This window comes from Parambassis ranga, chromosome 1 (genome assembly GCF_900634625.1).
Source record: "Parambassis ranga chromosome 1, fParRan2.1, whole genome shotgun sequence".
NCBI classification, from domain to species: domain Eukaryota; kingdom Metazoa; phylum Chordata; class Actinopteri; family Ambassidae; genus Parambassis; species Parambassis ranga.
The window spans coordinates 10,857,946-10,877,211 of record NC_041022.1 but is presented as its reverse complement, the minus strand read 5'-3'; the positions used below and the strand labels follow the sequence as shown (position 1 = coordinate 10,877,211).

The window sequence follows — 19,266 nt, the reverse complement described above, 5'->3', positions numbered from 1 at the left end:
AATTTATCACCTTAAAATTCAATTGAAATTCATTCACCTGTAATTTTTCTGTTTCAGGTGATCTCTCTTTTGCCACAATGATGTCAGTAGATGTGACCAATCGTAATGGCCCTGCTGCCACGCCTCCCACCTCCCTCAGCCTTCGCACCTCTCATAACCAGCTTCTCAGCAGTGACGTCATCAAACAGGGCTCCGCAACGCCTCCCAAGTGTCGTAAAAAGTATGCGCTTACCAGTATTCAGGCCGCCATGGGTCTCGGGGAAGCAATGCCACCTTCATCATCACCATCATCCCCATCACAGTCTTCAACCCCCAACAATCCCAAACTAGCCAAGAATGGGGTGAACCAGCTACGTAAGGCTGGTAAGGACCATAACAAAAACACAACCGGTCCTGACCCAGTGGACCTGGAGTGTTGCTCAGAAACTTTAGCAGATGATCTAAATGTCAACACAGCAGAGGAGGATGACAGTCACACTCTCACCAATAATGACCGAGAGGAAGATGACTTTAAGATCAATGTTGAATTGCATCCAGGCACTAACAGTGATGCAGAGGCTGATCAGAAAAAAGAATCTGACACAGACTGTAATGTTGGCACGCCTGTGGAACTCAAACTGAACAGCAACACAGCAGATCTGGACTTTGACTTGAACATTGAGACAGAGGAGAATGATGACATCAGCATACTGTCTGAAAAGGAAATCATGTCAAAGATGAAGATTGAGGAAGATGAAGTGGTGGAGGAGCATGAGGATGAGGAAAAGAAGCCTCTGCTGGTGATAGAAAGCGAGTCTCCTGTGAAGAACCACAAAGTTTCCCCAGGCCTGGAACTCATCTCTGACCTCCATTCTAACCTTAAGCTTCTCAAATCAGGCACGAACACTCCCGTGCCTCCGCCTCCTTCCCCACCACGGCAAGCAAGCCCAGAGGATACTCCTTTGCTTTCTGTGGCGTCCTGCCCCTCCTCTTCCTCCTCCTCTCCTGAGACGAAGAAGGACAGAAGAACTGGCGCAAAGACAGACTGTGCTTTGAACCGCATCCAGAATCTGAATCCAAGTGACGAAGAGTTGAGCTGGACTACTCTGTCCCAGGAGAGCAACTCCCCAGAAGAGACAGGTACACACAAACCCACTTAAAATACATACCATGAATGAGTTTTATTATAACAGTTAGTTACTTCTGTTGGGTATAATTTCATGTGAGTGTAGTGTGTGTTCTTTTTTACTCCTACGTGCTTTGCAGTGGCTTCACCATCCTCTGCTGATGACATGTTTCCATTTAGGGTGACCTAAGTGTGTGCGTGTGTGCATACAGAACTGAAGCCTTGCTGGTACAAAATAACAAATGCTCCAAACACCAGTAAAGCTCCCACAATCCCTCTGGGACAGGAAGTGCCCTTTTAACCTCATTGGTGGTTAGAAATCCAGATCAGCTGTGTGATGTGAACAAGCCTTACATACATAGGGTAATTTTTTTTCAATAATTTAAAATCAGTTGCTGACATTCTCTCTCTGTGTCTGTCTCACTAATTTCAATTTTTCATCTTAAGCTGCTACCGGAGAAAGGAGGAATTGAGACAGAAACAATGTAAAGATAAAATAGGGCTGCAGGTATTGAGTGCACAAAGACGGTTTGCTATCACATATTATGCAGTTAGGGATGTCAATCTGAGCCATTAAATTTCTGACCTGCCAGGTCATTTTTATTCGAGACTTGTAGACCCTACCAGTCCAGTAGCTCTGATTCAAGTGCTTAAATTAATTTCTGGCATGTTGTTTCAAGAAGAAGGGGTCTGATTTGTGTCCTCCCATATTTCTTCTCACTGTTTGACACTGTTTGAGATCAGACTTAACTGTGTACTCATTGAAGCCAACTCCAAATAGCTAAAGAATGAAGAACCTTTTAGATAATATTAGAACATTCTTCTAAAAGATGGCGGTTGTTGCTCTGTTTAAAGGAAATCCTTCAACAAGCGAATTGATTCTACGTTAGAGCCTGTAATTAATTAATTATCTGTTGCTTTATCTTAACATCTGGATTTCCAGTTTTTCATTACAACACTGGGTAAACATGTGTGAATAGTTCTGATCCTACTGTAGTTGCGATGTTCCAGTACACAGAGACAGAGCAGAAAGCCATTTCTGGGGTGAATCTTTGGATGTGAAGTTGAATTCCTATGAGTCACCACCTCTCTGCAGGCCTGCATGTTTTCTTATACTTGCTTGTTGCCTACCTCTGCAGAACGTCTATTCAGATCATTGTCTTTCTTTGTCAGCATTATGTAAAATTCTGGGTCTAGAGTTTAATTGGAGCTGTTTAAACTCTCCGCATTGTGCTTTGGTGTAGGACATATGAAATGCATCCAGCTCCTGCAGAGCAGCCATGACCTCTGACATAATCTTAGCTGTCAACCATCCTGTTTCTCTCAGCCTGTGAGAGTTGTTAAGGTCCCAGTGCTGTTTTTTTTCCTCCCAGAATTCTTCTATTCAAGCTCTCCAATGACTCACTGCTTCAGAACATCTGTGTATGCAATTTCTCTACAAGTATGATTACAAGCAGCTTGCTTTCCTGAAGGTTTGGATGATGTTTTTGATTTTTCTGCTAATCTTATTTTTACTTGTATATAGTGTCATTTAATAGTAGTAATCCTCTCACATCTAATGGCCTTATGTTTTGAGTAGTTCAGTATGAGTATGCTGAGGAAGGGGACATAAAAGACGTGAGAGACTCCTCGAGTTAAGTCATATTTTCCTCAGGGTTTGCTGAGGAGTCAATGATTGTTTGACATTGTTTGTGTTGAAATTATGGATATTTAACACACGGTCTTCCATACTTTAGTGCCCCTTCTTTCTGCCTCCCTGTTTCACACTCACAAAGCTGTGTTGTTTTCCCAAATGTGTGTTAAATTCCTCTGTTGATGTTGCGGGTTAGAGGTCCAGTACGACACTGCTTTCACACAAGGAAGCCAAAACACACATGAGCACACAAACACACATACAAAGCTGAAGAAGCTCATTTAAGGCCCATTTAAAGAAGTACGTTGCATTCTTACACTGTAACATGTACTGAATGTGGATAAGTGCAGGGCAGCAATGTGTGCTATCTTTTGGTCACTCCAATGCCTTTTTTTTCTCTCATTTTTTGTTACTCACTCAAAAATCTTTCCACCCCTAGTATATTGCTGTCCTCCTCTTTGCCATTTTTCTTCTCCTGTCAGCCCCGCCATACATCTCCATCTCTGCTCCTCCTCCTTGCACCTCTTCTATGATACTGAATGAAAGATTATCTTGGGGTTGCCAAGACAACCAAGTGTATGTGGAAAAGCAGAAGAATGTGACAAACATACACATCTGATAACGATGACTGTGCCAGACTTTCAGTTTCTTTCCATGTGCCCGGGTGTATGTTTGTTTTAGTTTAGGAAAGGGAGGGCAGGCTCATTCGAGCTGTTAATGCTGTTGATGCTTCAGATAGAGAAAGGAGAAACAGCAACAGCAAACATAGCTCAGCTGCAGGGTACACATAACCTCTCTCCTTTCCTCCTTGTCTGTCTTTCCATGTGGCTTCTTGCTTGCACGCCTCCTCTCAATCACTCTTTCTCCTGCCTTTGCCTCTCTTTCCACGTTATGTTTTCTCTGCCTCGCTGTGTGTCCGTGCCCCCCCTCCACTCTTTCTGCTTCTCCTCACCCCCTCTCTTGCAGTGTCGCCCCCTCCTCTCTAGCTCTCTCGCTTTCTATCTCTGTCTGGGATTCTCTCTTTGGTTACAGCACTGGGTTTTGCTGTATAAGAGGCAGCTAGCTAACTATGATGCTGGGGAAAGACTACATGCTGGCCATTGTAATTGTCAATTACGAGGGTAGGTGCATTTGTCGTACGTCGGATGGAAGCTAAACTATGGGATCTGAGTTTGAGTGTGTCTGTGTGTTTCTTATAATGGGAATGAAGTTTATGCAGTGATGTTTTCTGCTGAAGGAATCTGTGGTCTTTGCATGCTATATTTGCATGTTTGCTGTGAGTGTGAGTGTGCATTGGTGTAACCATGCTGGTGTGTGTGTAGTGTTATTTACCACAACATGTGCGTGTGTGTTTTGCTTTAGCGGCACTCCCCTCCCCCTTCGCTCAACTATACTCTGGCATTGAGCTGCATGCTAACAGAGGCTACCACTTGCTAACTGCTACGTAGCTCCAGTGTGGCATATTTTCATTCATTTTATGGGTGCACTTTGACATCAGTATCAGTGCGAGCATGCTTGCGGAGAGTGACACTGGTAACTTCATGCCATGCCAGCCAAACCTTTTTTCTGCACTTTCGTTGTCAGTGTCCCTCTGTCTCTCTTATTGTGTAGGTACATGCTTTAATCCAAATCCAGTTGTCATTTCATTCTGGCACTCATTCTGACTCACCATCTTTTCTCTTGCTCACAGCAGACAGACACTCTTCTCTTAGTTGTAGTTTTTGCTATGACCTATTTTTTTGCCCAGAAAAGACTTCAAATCCCAGAAGGCATTGCTTCACAGCTTCATGCTCTAAAGCACAGGCTTAAGCCCAAAGAGGTGTCTGCTTGTGCCAAGAATGTATGCACATATTTTACTGTTTTCTTTGCTTTCCTTTCTATCACACAAGCTGAAGACTTAATAACTCACGCTGTGTGTGTGTGCATGTCTGCCTCTACCCAGTTGTCATGATGACATATGGCCGACTGTCGTGGCAACAGACCCATGAGCTGTGTTTCATCAGCCTGGTCAGCACACAGCACCAGATGACCCGTCTCTGTCACACACAGTGCTTATATCACCTTTATGAGTTGCTACAACCCCTGATGCAGTTTGGGATCATCTTTACTACCAGGAAATCAGTTCAATGCACATAGATCCCATCAATATTACACTGTGTACTTCAGGTGGCTTGACTGCCAGGAAGCTGCAATACAACTGAGTGAAAGATTATTAATACAAGTGCTCTGTGTTTGTGTTCAAGGCAACAGCTGCAGTTCCTTTAAATGTATTGCTGTCAAATAAATTACAGTAACAGCCATCTGCACTATACGCTGATGCTGTGTTGTGTTACAGCAGGGAAGTTTGCATTTTACAGAAAATTACACATACAGGACCAGTGCATCTAAATGAATCTACAGTGGGGAAAAAAAGTATTTAGTCAGCCACCAATTGTGCAAGTTCTCCTATTTAAAAAGATGAGAGAGCCCTGTAATTTTCATCACAGGTATACCTCAACTATGAGAGACAAAATGAGAAACAAAAATCCAGAAAATCACATTGTAGGATTTTTAAAGAATTTATTTGCAAATTATGGTGGAAAATAAGTATTTGGTCAATAACAAAATGTCATCTCAATACTTTGTTATATACCCTTTGTTGGCAATGACAGAGGTCAAACGTTTTCTGTAAGTCTTCACAAGGTTTTCACACACTTTTGCTGGTATTTTGGCCCATTCCTCCATGCAGATCTCCTCTAGAGCAGTAATGTTTTGGGGCTGACGCTGGGTAACACGGACTTTCAACTCCCTCCAAAGATTTTCTATGGGGTTGAGATCTGGAGACTGGCTAGGCCACTCCAGGACCTTGAAATGCTTCTTACGAAGCCACTCCTTTGTTGCCCGGGCGGTGTGTTTGGGATCATTGTCATGTTGAAAGACCCAGCCACGTTTCATCTTCAATGCCCTTGCTGATGGAAGGAGGTTTTCACTCAAAATCTCACGATACATGGCCCCATTCATTCTTTCATTTACACGGATCAGTCGTCCAGGTCCCTTTGCAGAAAAACAGCCCCAAAGCATGATGTTTCCACCCCCATGCTTCACAGTAGGTATGGTGTTCTTCGGATGCAACTCAGCATTCTTTCTCCTCCAAACACGACAAGTTAAGTTTTTACCAAAAAGTTCTATTTTGGTTTCATCTGACCATATGACATTCTCCCAATCCTCTTCTGGATCATCCAAATGCTCTCTAGCAAACTTCAAACGGGCCTGGATATGTACTGGTTTAAGCAGGGGGACACGTCTGGCACTGCAGGATTTGAGTCCCTGGCGGCGCAGTGTGTTACTGATGGTAGCTTTTGTTACTTTGGTCCCAGCTCTCCGGAGGTCATTCACTAGGTCCCCCCGTGTGGTTCTGGGATTTTTGCTCACAGTTCTGGTGATCATTTTGACCCCACGGGGTGAGATCTTGCGTGGAGCCCCAGATCGAGGGAGATTATCAGTGGTCTTGTATGTCTTCCATTTTCTAATAATTGCTCCCACAGTTGATTTCTTCACACCAAGCTGCTTACCTATTGCAGATTCAGTCTTCCCAGCCTGGTGCAGGTCTACAATTTTGTTTCTGGTGTCCTTTGACAGCTCTTTGGTCTTGGCCATAGTGGAGTTTGGAGTGTGACTGTTTGAGGTTGTGGACAGGTGTCTTTTATACTGATAACGACTCCAAACAGATGCCATTAATACAGGTAACGAGTGGAGGACAGAGGAGCCTCTTAAAGAAAAAGTTACAGGTCTGTGAGAGCCAGAAATCTTGCTTGTTTGTAGGTGACCAAATACTTCTTTTACTGAGGAATTTACCAATTAATTCATTAAAAATCCTACAATGTGATTTTCTACATTTTCTTTTCTTATTTTGTCTCTCATAGTTCAGGTATACATATGATGAAAATTACAGGCCTCTCATCTTTTTAAGTGGGAGAACTTGCACAATTGGTGGCTGACTAAATACTTTTTTTCCCCACTGTATAAACTATTCATGTGTTTGTTTTTGGGCGAGGATGACAGCTTGATGTTGATAATTCAGCAGCATGGCCGTGCAGAGGTCTTTGTATATAATTGCAGAATTGTGTTGATTGTCAGTTATTTAGCTTAAAACTTTTCCGGTGAATGAACATCTAACATCACTATCTACATTGGTTGGCATTTAGCATACAGGATATATGGATTATGGGTGATAGGACACCAGATTTGTCTGAATCAGATTTCTATGAATCCTAATATAATTACAAAGGCCAGAAAAGAATAATCAGTTCTCATTTGTGTCATGTTGAATAAATCCCAGTTTTTTATGAGCTTGCTTATTGGGGCTGCATCGGAGAACTGTTCTAAATCTGAGAATAATGATGCTTGTGTTTGTGTGTGTGTGTCTTTTGTGTTTTTTCTGTGTAATGTCTTTCATTTGAAAATCGATGTGGGTGTGTAGCACATATGCAACAACAGTTTAACAGGTTTTGCTCAGTTGTTGTCTGTGGGCACGGAGACATGGCTTGTTAAAAGGACAGCTGCAGCAGATGCTGGTAATCCTGGTCAGCTGTTGATATTCTTCAGTGTGAGCTTACTTTAATTTAGCAGAAGCCATTTTGATTTCATGAAAGAAAAGTAAATATTTTGAGTTGCTGCATGGCTGTGTTTGTACATGTATTTATTGTAGTCTTTCTTGAATAAGTACAGAAGAGACAAACATGCAATGTGGAGAAAAAAAGCAGTAGCAAAGGTCTACTGAGCTCTGTACTTTTAAGGAATTTGCACTGTACATAAACTATAAACCTGTTTTTTTAACCAGATATCTGGAGTGAGCAGTCATTCCAGACTGACCCTGACCTGCCTCCAGGATGGAAGAAGATTACCGATATGGCTGGTATCTACTATTGGCACATTCCCACAGGCACCACCCAGTGGGAGAGGCCTGCCACCCACCCAGCTCCTTCTGGACAGACAGAGTCCCCAGCCCTGGGTGACGACACAGTCTCAGCACCACGTAAACAATCCCTTGGTTCACTCAGCCCCTCACCCACTCCTGACCATGAGGTGAGAGACAGAACTACAAACTGAGACATTTTTAGCTCTTGAGTAAAAGTTTTTCACACATGTAATTAAATGTCATTGTCTTAGATTGAAGTTGGACTACAGTACAATATATTTAAAAACAAAATTATTAGTCTGGAGCTTATAAATTTAAAACATTGAAATCACAAATAGTGTTTATTACAGTGCACATCAGTAAAATGTATTGAATACAGTGTTTTAGTAATGGTCTTGTTGTGTATGTAGTCATGCCAGGCGGAGGTCTTCTTTAGGGCATCAACTCGTTCAGGCAGCACCACCTCTGACAGTTCAGTTGAGCCTCTCTCACTTCACGAGCCCATCCTCCCCACATGTGGATTTGTCAACAGCTGTTACTTTGTAAGTATTTAAAAAAAATTCAAACTCTTGTGTATTTCAAACTCCATCCGTAATACTGTAAACTGCTTCATTTTAGTCAGCACATCTCTGTTTGACTTTTTTCGTGTAGTTCTGACTAAGATTAGTGGAGGATTGGCAGAAGTATACATCAAGACAGCAGAGATGTAGAGAGAGAGACAGAGAACTGTCAATACTCCAGTCCAGCAGCAGAACACAGGGATACAAGAACACTGAGCCAATCAATCAGTCAATCATGTAGAATGATGGATGGAAATTGAGGGAGGACAGGAGATTGATAGATAGCAGCATGGTGCAGATAAAATATTGATCCAGTAAGAATGGACTGATGTTGACAGATGGATGTGCCAGAATCTCATTCCAGCATGTCTTTCTGCAGTAACTGACCTCCAGACTACTTGAGAATAAACCACTGACACAAACAAACCAACATGGCCCTCTAACATGTCGCCTGAATTCACACCACAAAGATTAAAGTCATTTGAATGCCTTTATGTCTCTCTGTAGCCACGTTCCACATCTCTACAGGGGATGTCGGATCAAGAGTCCCGCTCTCAACATCAGGATGATGAGGACAAGGTAATGTCATTAAACTTGAATACACGCAATTCTTTCTGCTGATTTTTATTTTGGAATAAATGTGTGAGTGTGTGTCCTTGCGCAAGAAAATAGACACAACAACTGTATGTTTATGAGCACTGCTGTATATACCTACGGTACTTTTATCATATACAGTGCAACGAGCTAGTATTCAGACAGTGATGTTGATTTGGCTTAGTTTCAAAATGAGAGTGACTGTTTTACACACAGGAATTTAGTACCATAAAAGACTTCATAATAAAGATAGCCACATATCAGATATTTTGTGTTTGCACGCAGGTGACAATAGTTACTTATGAGTTTGTTGGCTATTTACAGAGACATAGACTGGCCCCCTCATCCCTTACTTCTTCCAGCAGAAAGTCTTTTGTATGTCAGGTGAAGTAGTATACTGAGTGACAAAGAGCATTTGGAATTACTTTTAGGTTTAACTAACAAGAAGAGTGTTAGGATGAGACCTTTCTCACACCATATTTCTGAAGGTTTTCTGCCAGAAAGCCTTTCTGATTGATGCAACTAGCATTGTTGGTCATGCAAACTTGAGCACTTGTCTCTGTTTTGTTATGCACCCACATCTAAAAAGTCACATGGACATTTCACCCCAAATTCACTTAGCATTGTTAGCTACTAAAGCTCAAATTTAATTGTACTTCAGATTCAAACATGCAGTAGTAAAAATTTGAAACAAAAGAAAAAGTATCACTGTCTGAAAAGCCACTAATACTTCAATACTTTTTGTCTGTATTGATTATTTTTTTACTAATAAGGAATCAGTTGATTCTTAATAGCAAGGTGACTGTTCAATAGGAGCAATACAATCACAGAAAACATTTCAAGTTATTATTGGCTGTACTTGGGCTTTTGAGTTTTCATTTTCTAAATGTTTTGCTGGTTTGCTCCTTATTGCAACAAGCACTGAGTGTGGAGGAAGCTAGGTAGCTAACAATCTCTGTTCTGTCTTTCTTCCCCTGCTCCTGTCCCACCTTTGAACCCCGATCCTTGACCCATCACTTTGTATGTGTTGTGTTTTAACATTGTGTATAGAAACAGGTGTGGAGTGAATTTGGCGGCAAAATTGATAGTGAAGTGTGGAAGGCAAGTATAATGCACTCCGTGTCAGCAAGTCTTGTTACTGGTATAACCTCGCTCAATATATCAGTGTGTATTTATGCATTTTGTGCTGAAAATCACTGCCTGGGCAAAAAGCATGTGTGACTGATGCTTCAACATAAAGACAACTGCACCAACCACAGCATTTTACAGTGCCTGATATGTGAGAACATGTCTGTTATTTGGCTGCAGCAACACTTTTCACAGGTCATTTTTCTCTTCATGGATAAAATAATATCATCTTTCTGTCCTCCTGACATAGGTATGAATGTGTTTGCAAACACAACTGTCATACTACATGTTAACCGTTTTTCAGTAAAGTAGCATGTTCCATTATAACACACCAATGCTTTTTCTTCATCCAGCAAGGGCACTTGGATGCATGCTGGCATAAATACAAATGTATGATCAAAATATTTACTTTCAGCCCTTCTTCCGCATGGCCTGTAACCTGAATGAATTGTATAAAAGGGAAAAATGGGGTTCTTGTTTATGATAATGTTCATTCTGGGCTCAGCTACGGAATGGAAAAGAACCACCACATTCCATAAAAAATCTGGATTTTATGTGTTCTGTGGAGATGATGGAGAATTTATGTAATAGCAGGATGTTCCAACATCTGGAAATGGAACCTTTGCAAAATTAAAACTTAAAAAGCTTTATATGAATATTGACATGAGATTCAAATGTCAAATGCTCTTCCTTCTGAAGTAATCAAAGGTCCAACTGAATCTGTCTTGAATACAGGACAGTCTTTATGGACAATAAACAGGTTACATGTGTGAAAAGGGCTTTAAGGTGGACCCTCTCTGGCAAAAGATGTGAGGTTTGTTTTGTTGTCATGTTTCACCCTGTCAACCTCACCTGTGTGCTCCAGGACCTGCAGGCAGCCACAGTGAATCCTGACCCCAGTCTGAAGGAGTTTGAGGGTGCTACACTTCGCTACGCATCACTCAAGCTAAGGTAAAATACCTGCTTCCTCTCTGCATGAAGCCTTTGGAAGCCAATGAAATTGTGTCTCTGCTGGTATTGTTGTCTGATCTGTTTAATTAGAGTTGTTTTAGTGAGCTCAGAAAATAGCTACAATTCAGAAATTGCCGCATTTTTTTTGTGTGTACTTGTTCAGACACCGTCCAGCCATGGAAGAAGAGGAGTCAAGCAGTGTCAACAGTGATCCTGAAGCAAAAGTAAGAGCAAAATTTGCTTTCACTTAAAAACCCATGACCCTCTACAGAACAAAGCAGAATTCTTTGTGTCTTTATGTATTCATAGCTTTATTTGTATTTCTCTATGTCAACTGTAAAGGACACAGTTCAAATTCAGTGGGTTAGTGTGGAATCCTAACACTTATGGAATGTTATTATCTTTTGCAGACTCTTCAATTATCTTTGCTTACAGACTTGTCCTGTCCAACCCTGCCTTTAAACACTGTAGAATATAATCAGCATTCCCAGCATTCATGGCTTTCAGCCTTAAAATGATGTGGTTCATTTAGACTTGTCCAGAAGAGGTATGCTTACAGGTGGTGTTTATGATTGCTCTGGCGTTCTGGTCTTTCCTCTTGAAGGGAGAGATAGCTAAACAACATTGCCCCCCAGTGGTTAAACAGGGAAATAGAGATCCATGTTGCACATGGGAGTAATAATTACTCAGGTATTTTAAACATCCAGATCTTAGATTCAAATGAGACATTTAACCTCTCAAAGACTCAGGCTGAGTAAAAATGTTATCCAGTAAAATGCCATGACCATTCATCTCCAAAATGTCAGCTCAAGGTGAAGGTTACATTTTTGGCATTATTCTGGCCCCTTGCAATGCATGCATGAATCGATCTAAAGCAGTGCAGGCTAGAGTTTAAAACCCAAGACTGGGCTTCATGATGCGGTGCTGATTTGGCTGGTGTGTGTACGTTCACGATCCTTACCTAAAGTGACAGTGATGAATACCAGCAACACAGCCCTACAGTCATGGCTTCTTGTGTGGTAACACTCTGTGACACATATAAAAGGTACAGTGTCAAGATTGAAACAGGCAGACTATGAATATGATTACAATCAACAGCAAACCATGTGCCCATATCAAGTTAGCCTATTATATGTGACTAGTCATTTTGATAGTGAATCATTTTTACTGTCTGTCTCTTCCTCTGTGACCAATTTATACTTTCTGAATGGACAGCTGAATATGAATGAATGCTTGACGAGGGCATGTTGATGGTCTCCATTCATTTATTTGTCTTCATGTCTTTTCTCTTTCGTGATGTTAAAAAAAAACACTATTACTGACTTCTGTTAGAGCCTAAAACAAATTGATCTGGTGTGCAGTTATCATACTAAATGTCTATAAGTGGTGCATATAAAATCATATGGCTGTCTGGGTGTCCAGTGTTTTGCAGTGCGTTCTCTGGGTTGGGTGGAGATGGCTGAAGAGGACTTGGCTCCTGGGAAAAGCAGTGTTGCTGTTAACAACTGCATCCGACAGCTGTCCTACTGCAAGAATGACATTCGGGACACAGTCGGCATCTGGGGCGAGGTGAGCAAGTTATGTTAGAATTATGGCTATATGTGTGTATATTTCAGGTTTGTTTCAAGTGAAGGGCGGCAATATGAAATAAAAGATATGTGTGCAGTCACATGAGTTAACAGGGGCAAAATCCTTCTAAAATGTATGTCAAGAGATGAGGAAGGGTGGTAAGAGAGAGAAAGTGGGCCAATGTTATGAAGTCTTTCCCTCCCTCTGCTGTAGTTGCATTAAATGTGAAGCGACAGAAGAGAGGCAGGGAGCCTTATCCTTCTTTCAGCAACCTTCCATCTACTCCCACCCACTCTTTTTAGGATTTGATCATTTATTTAGAGCCCTTTAAAGCCAGAGAACACACACACGTACACCATATGCACTTAAGCAAAGATACTTCATAGGTAACTAAAGAAGCAGCTGACCTTTTAAAGGACTACTTTTTTGCTATATCCCCAAGTATTGCATGTTTTTGTGATGAGATCTGAAGGATTGTTGTGTGTGTCTGTGTGTGTGCACGCCTAGGGGAAAGACATGTACCTGGTGCTGGAGAATAATATGCTCAACCTGGTTGACCCCATGGACCGCAGTGTGCTTCACTCTCAGCCAATTGCAAGTATCCGGGTCTGGGGCGTTGGCCGGGACAATGGCAGGTTAGTTGCCATGGCAACCACATTTATTTCTCCTAAACTTTACTCCACTTTGCTTGTGTATAATATGTTATGCTGCTGTTCTGGTAATAATCCATCTGGGTTATGATTCATTGAGGTTAACCTCCTTTACCTCCTTTAAATGTTTTTTAATTAAATTGATAAAAAGTCAATGGTGAATCTCATGCATGTACGCACATACTCAGTAAAAGGTCATGGTAACAAATGAGGGCATGCAGGCAGGTGGCATAGTGACAGGGAGAACAGAGGAGTTAATGATTGATGATGAAAGAATGCATATATAAGATTAATTCATCAGTACAAGAGGATGAGAGAGAGACTGGCCTCTGTTCTCCCTTGCCACCCATCCCCACCTGACTATCTGTCACATGCTTTCACCTCTCATCAGGGCAGCGTTCACTTATTCAACAGTGGAAGCAGACTGTCACTTTGCTCAGCATCTTCTGGGTAATTCTGGATACAAGGATGTGTCTGAAAAACTGAAAGCAAATGAGCTTCAGTCATTTGCTTTCAGTTTTTCAGACACATCCTAAACACAGTGTGGTGGTGTGGCTGGGTGGCCAGTAGAGGTTGCTGTGCACTGTTGCTGCATCTGAAGGAGTGACACAATGTAGGTTATCAGACACAGCTGATTGCTGTGAACTGTTAATGGTTGGTAGCTGCTGTATAAATCAAGCTGGCATGTGGCTGTACATGTATGCACATACACATGGGTGCATTTGGGTTAAAAGCTTTTTGAATATGCAGAACTGCATATTCCTGCAAATGCCTCAGGGGTCTCCTCATTCACACACACACACATCATCATATATGTTACAGTATATTAATAACTCATCACCTTGCCAGATGAAACTGAATGTGAGTACTTAACCTTTATTTCTGTCATTCACATCTACATACAGTAGGAGAGTCTGAGCAGTGGGAATACCTTAGCTGCAGCAAAGGAAGGAGGAGGAGGAGGAGGAGGAGAGTGGGGTGTTTGCAGGAGGGAGGGAGAGGGGAATGAAGCTGCCAGAGGGGGAGGTATGGTTAGTGCACACTGGGTGTGGAGCGGACAGGTTGAGGAGAACGTGCATGCCAACAGTATCACCAAGAATGGATGGTATGAGTGCAGGATTGCCTGCTAAGATAGGATAACAAGGCTCTGTGAGTATTTATTTATTTTTATATACCTTTTTTTACTTTTGGAGCTATCACTCCTGCTCATTTGTTTTTTTTTAAATAAAGTAGCAAAAAAGAGAAAGCACAGATAAGAGGCCTAAGTTTGTAAGGGGCTAGTGAGGTATGAATTTGATCCTACTGCTGTTTATAGGTATGCTTGTCACAGTTTAACTGATGCTCAGATGTTGGTGGTTGTTGGTTTTTATGTAGCTTTGTAGTGAAAAAATCTTTCATGATTTGGAAAAAAAAATGTTTGCAGGGCTCATGAGCTCTTCACTGTGTTGCTCTATGTGCAGCTCTGCAGTTTAGACAGTTTACTGCAAAATTGGCTCAGTCGGTTGTAGGACTGTTCATAGCTTATAGAGTAACCAGGGTGCTTTCTCCTTGTCACACACACTTATACCCTGGTGAAAGAATGGAGTGGTTGTGTCAGCAGAGGAATGGTACCTCAGTGCCTCCCCGCCTCTCTTCATGTGCCACGAAACTCATTATCGCCACAGAGATTACAGATTCCCACAGCAACCTTGACATTTTCATGAGAAGAATATATATAAATGAGATATGACTCTATTTCTCTGTTTCTCCTCGACTCTTATCTCTTTCCCTTGTCTAAGGGTGTTATTTTAGCCCTCGTCTTTAGGCTTTCAGCTTTATCTTTGTTGCAGTTCATTTCCAATTACCTTCCCAGTATTTTACTTTGTGTTTTTATGTTTCTTATGCCTCCGTCTGTAACTTCTTGTCTGTGTGGCTACATTTATGTGGAACTCCTGGCCTGTTTGCTTTAAGTCTTTTAAGCAGTAAAAACCATCAAGCCTGTTAAAGCTAATTTCATCCAACTAGAATTCTCTGCGTGTCTGTCCCTACTCTCTCCTCCCCCATAACTTATTCAATTTCTGCCAAATGTTTGTTTTTTATTTCAAGGTTAAGTATTCATAAAAAAATGCTTGGTCGTGTTGCTCAGATCAGTGCCACACATTTAATCCCAGCACACATACATTTTAGAATACTCTACTGAAAGTCTGCTTTTCCATGAAAAATAGTTCCGTTGGAGCAAAAGAGACAGACTGAGAAGTGAATATGTCGCTCAGGTTGTAGGTGTTTGAATGCAGCTCATCCCACAGCAGTGGACTGGCCTGTTTTATTTCCTTCTCCTAACTGTCTTCCTCTCCTCCCTTGCTTCCTTGGACACAGAGAGAGGTAAACACATTCCTTACTTTCATTTCCAACCCTCCTCAAGTATCTTTCTATCATTTTTCCCATCATCTTATTGTTTAATTTCCTCTGCGTCTCATTTCTGTTCTCTTCAAAGTAGCTTTTCATGTACTGTACCTCTGTACACACACACACATACACACACTCAGAGTTGTAGGAAATGAAGGTGACCTCCCCTGTCCTTGTCTGTCTACAAGCATTTTTTAAGTATACACACACATACAGATAGGAGTGTTTTATGGTGACTTTCCCTGAGGATCTAGGCTTCAGAAATCTTGTTAACCCCTCAGGACTGTGTTTTATTGCATGAAATATGAGGTCCACAGCTTGAAGTTATTATGATTCGTTTATATGCATTTCTGACATAAATCACAAGTGTGTATGCCGCACTGATTTAATTTGATACAGGTGTATATATGTCTTCACTTCTTTCTCCATCCATCTCCTTTCCATCTTTTTTCCATTCGTCATTCCTTCTATACAGCGGAGTTAAATTGTTTTCAGCTCCAGTGGGCCCAGGGGAAAGTTCTTGCCTGCTGTCACTCTATTCAACTCCCTCTTGCATCACGCTGCTCTATTGATCTCTGGGGTCCATCGACTGCTGTGTGTGTGTCTGTGTGTGTTTGTGTGTCCTGTATTCATCACACTGATAAAGGTCAGTTTATCTCTCATCTGTTTTCAAGACCTGTCAGAGTGAGAACAGGGCGCACATGCAAATCACAAATACACATCACAGCTTCACTAGTTATCTTTAATACTTAAAAAAAACTCTTCCCTCCTCCTGTTTGTCTTCACTGTGACTAAGTGTTCTCCTCTTCTCAGGGATTTTGCATATGTGGCGAGGGACAAAAACACCAGGATCCTGAAATGTCATGTGTTCCGCTGTGACACGCCTGCCAAAGCCATCGCCACCAGCCTGCATGAGATCTGCTCCCGGGTGAGTTGTTGAGGCCTGAGGACGTTCCAGACACAAGGCCGAGTGAAAGATTTGGCAAATAGATTCAGATGAAACAACAACTTGTGAGACAAATGTTTTTCCTCCCACTCAACTGGCTCAAGCAGACAAGAAAATAAAGTGCTGATGGACTTTTAAATCAAAACAACACATTTTACTCAGATATTCTCCTTTTGTAGTCATGGTGTCTGAGACACACACACTTCAAATCAGCCTGAAGGGTGCCTTTATTGAATATTTTGAATATTTTCACAAAATAGCCTCAGTAAAAAAGTGTTTTTGTCCAAATACAGTCACCAGAGAGCTTTTTCAACAGTCATGGATGTATGCCGGTGGATTTAAAACAAGACTGGAAGAACAAATCAGACTTTTATTGTCTCGGCTCTGAACACTGAATTAATGGTCAATAAAGCACATTTACAGCTTTAGAGCTTTAATAGTGTTAGAAAGGATGGTTGGTGTTGAATTCAATTTTTTCTTTCCTGAGAAGAAGTAAAAGAGTTTTCAGAGGTTTAACTGACTAATGTTTGCCCCTGGAATGTTCTTAGAGCAAAAAAAGAAAGCCATGTGTCCTTGTCTGCATCCTTCACGCTAACACTAACTGCCAACCTACATTATAAAACACACCGTCTGTTTATTGCAGACATGTCTTACAAAAAAAGGATAAAAATACGGAAAGGTGGAAAATGGATGCTGAGATGAATCTATTTGTTTTGACTGATTAAATACATTTCTAATTCCTGTATTGTTTTTCACATGTGCATGCCTGTGCATGTATGAGTGACTGTTTGACAGTTTTTATAGTTTTTTAGCCTGGTTCTGTTTCCATGTATGTTCCTCCCTGCAAGTTGCGCTGCAGGAAAAGCTTTTATCCTGCTTTGAAAGGAGGAGTGTGACCTGCTTAATTTGTGTGTGTGTGTGTGTGTGTTCTCCCCAGGTGAAATGAAACAGCCTGACAGTATCAAGGGTGAAGCTGCTCTAGGTTTTCCTGAGTTCTTTCCTGTTGACACTTTTATCTTCCCCCTCACCCCCACCCCCTCCTCATCCTTTTACACTTTCACGTATTTTTGTCTTTTTATTCTCCTCCCCTGCGTCTCTGCCAGCAGTGTAGCAATTCTGATTTGTTTTTACACCCCATTTCCTCATACTTTTTTTATCTCCTTTTGCTCTCTCCTTCTCCCTCTGTCTCTCTCTCTCTGTCTTTTCTCTTTTCTCTCCTCTCATCCAGATAATGACAGAGCGAAAGAATGCCAAAGCGATGGCAGGAGGGTCTCTCCAGGACAGGATGCAAGCAGGACTAGATCTCCCCTTACAAGGTAGGCTTCATACTTCTACTATATTATCCCACTTAGTGTCTGAGGCAATTGAAACGCATCAGTAAATGCAGGGCACTTATCACCCCTGTTCTCCTCTGGAAGCATCCAAAGCAGTCATTTTGTAAGAGAGGAAAGAAACAGAAATAGCTGCGTTGTCATGATATTCTGTGCAAATGCTACTGAATTATGATTCTGGAACAGGTGCATGAATGGGTTTAGTAAGTTTGTAAATGCAATTAAAATTATTTTGTGTCTTTTAAAAAGCCCCCCATGGAGTAACTAAAGCTATGTTTATGTTTGCTGTTAAGGTCAGTTACTTTCCATGTCCACAAGGGACCATGTGACCTCTGCGTATGTATGAGACCTGGATGCTTTGTTGTGAGCAGATTCCAGTAAAAGATCTACAGACAGTGACATGCAGAGATACCTCTGGAGGACACAATCAAAGACCTAATACTGTACAAAAGCTTGGAAAACATAGGCCCCTTCCTTGTTGGGTTTTCCATGATACTCATGGTCAAAAACTCAACACTGTACCTTTGTCATTCGTGTTGCTGCATCAATGCCTCGCCTCTTAGGGTGTGAGATTTATAGCGATGTTGTTGAGGGAGTTTTTTAATTTAAACAGATGGGAAGTCAGCCAAGAGCTGTTGATTGCAGCATGACAGTTTTTGTGCTTTTAGAAGACAATTCAAGACAGCAACATTGAAGTAGAATAGATTCAAACAAATGACTGTTTTGTAAAAAAAGAATATGATGCATTCTTTCGTCTCATTTAGTCATAAATGTAATAACAACCAGCCAGTCCTATCATCACTCACTACTGTCATCACTGCTGCTGGTTGTCAGAGAGAAAAATCACTGCAGGTGCTAAACTATTTCATCGCTATATCGTATTAATGTGTGTGTGTGTGTGTGTGTGTGCGCCAGATGCACCAGCAGCCATCACACCAGCCTGCTACTGACAGCTCATCAAATCAATCAGCAGTGACTGTTTCTGCCTAAAATAATACATAGGAAACACAAGTATAGTCTACAGCAGCACCTTGTGAAAAACAATTACATTTTATGAAAATGTTTTATGTAATCCAAGACAGAAATCTGAATCTTAACATCTTTACTTTCTCTTCATGTCATACATGTGTTCTATTAAGTGTGTATTAAATTCTCCTCAGCAGAGTTCCCCACACCAAAGACAGAGCTGGTTCAGAAATTCCAGGTGCTCTACCTTGGGATGATGCCTGTGGCCCGACCAATAGGTTGGTTATGACACACACACAACTTATACATGCTTATTGTTAAAGTTGATCTACATTTTGATTTAAATTTGTTTTGTTTTTTTTAACATGCTCTCCTCCAGGCATGGATATATTGAACGGAGCTATAGACAGTCTAATTGGCTCTTCCACCAGAGAAGACTGGACCCCAGTGGCCCTCAATGTAGCAGATGCTACAGTCACTATCAGCAAAGACAAGGTCAGGCACACATCTGCCCTGGCTGAACTGTTGACCCCTTTGTCCAGTACTTACAC

At 41.5% G+C, this 19,266-nt stretch overlaps 1 protein-coding gene across 7 annotated transcripts in view; it reads left to right on the top strand.

Annotated features, from left to right (window-relative positions):
- Window positions 1-19,266, top strand: part of LOC114442914 (amyloid-beta A4 precursor protein-binding family B member 2-like) — a 39,158-nt gene that overhangs the window by 15,221 nt on the left and 4,671 nt on the right. For 2 of the 7 annotated variants that reach the window (XM_028416814.1, XM_028416890.1), the window contains exons 4-17: window positions 58-1,119; window positions 7,558-7,802; window positions 8,046-8,177; window positions 8,703-8,774; window positions 9,840-9,890; window positions 10,783-10,868; window positions 11,032-11,092; window positions 12,291-12,437; window positions 12,945-13,072; window positions 15,443-15,448; window positions 16,286-16,400; window positions 17,647-17,734; window positions 18,910-18,993; window positions 19,095-19,210. In XM_028416814.1, coding sequence (XP_028272615.1) covers window positions 58-1,119; window positions 7,558-7,802; window positions 8,046-8,177; window positions 8,703-8,774; window positions 9,840-9,890; window positions 10,783-10,868; window positions 11,032-11,092; window positions 12,291-12,437; window positions 12,945-13,072; window positions 15,443-15,448; window positions 16,286-16,400; window positions 17,647-17,734; window positions 18,910-18,993; window positions 19,095-19,210 — 2,393 coding nt within the window. The remainder of the gene's footprint in view (window positions 1-57; window positions 1,120-7,557; window positions 7,803-8,045; window positions 8,178-8,702; window positions 8,775-9,839; window positions 9,891-10,782; window positions 10,869-11,031; window positions 11,093-12,290; window positions 12,438-12,944; window positions 13,073-15,442; window positions 15,449-16,285; window positions 16,401-17,646; window positions 17,735-18,909; window positions 18,994-19,094; window positions 19,211-19,266) is intronic. The other 5 variants (XM_028417091.1, XM_028416955.1, XM_028417206.1 and 2 more) reach the window with 5 other exon arrangements.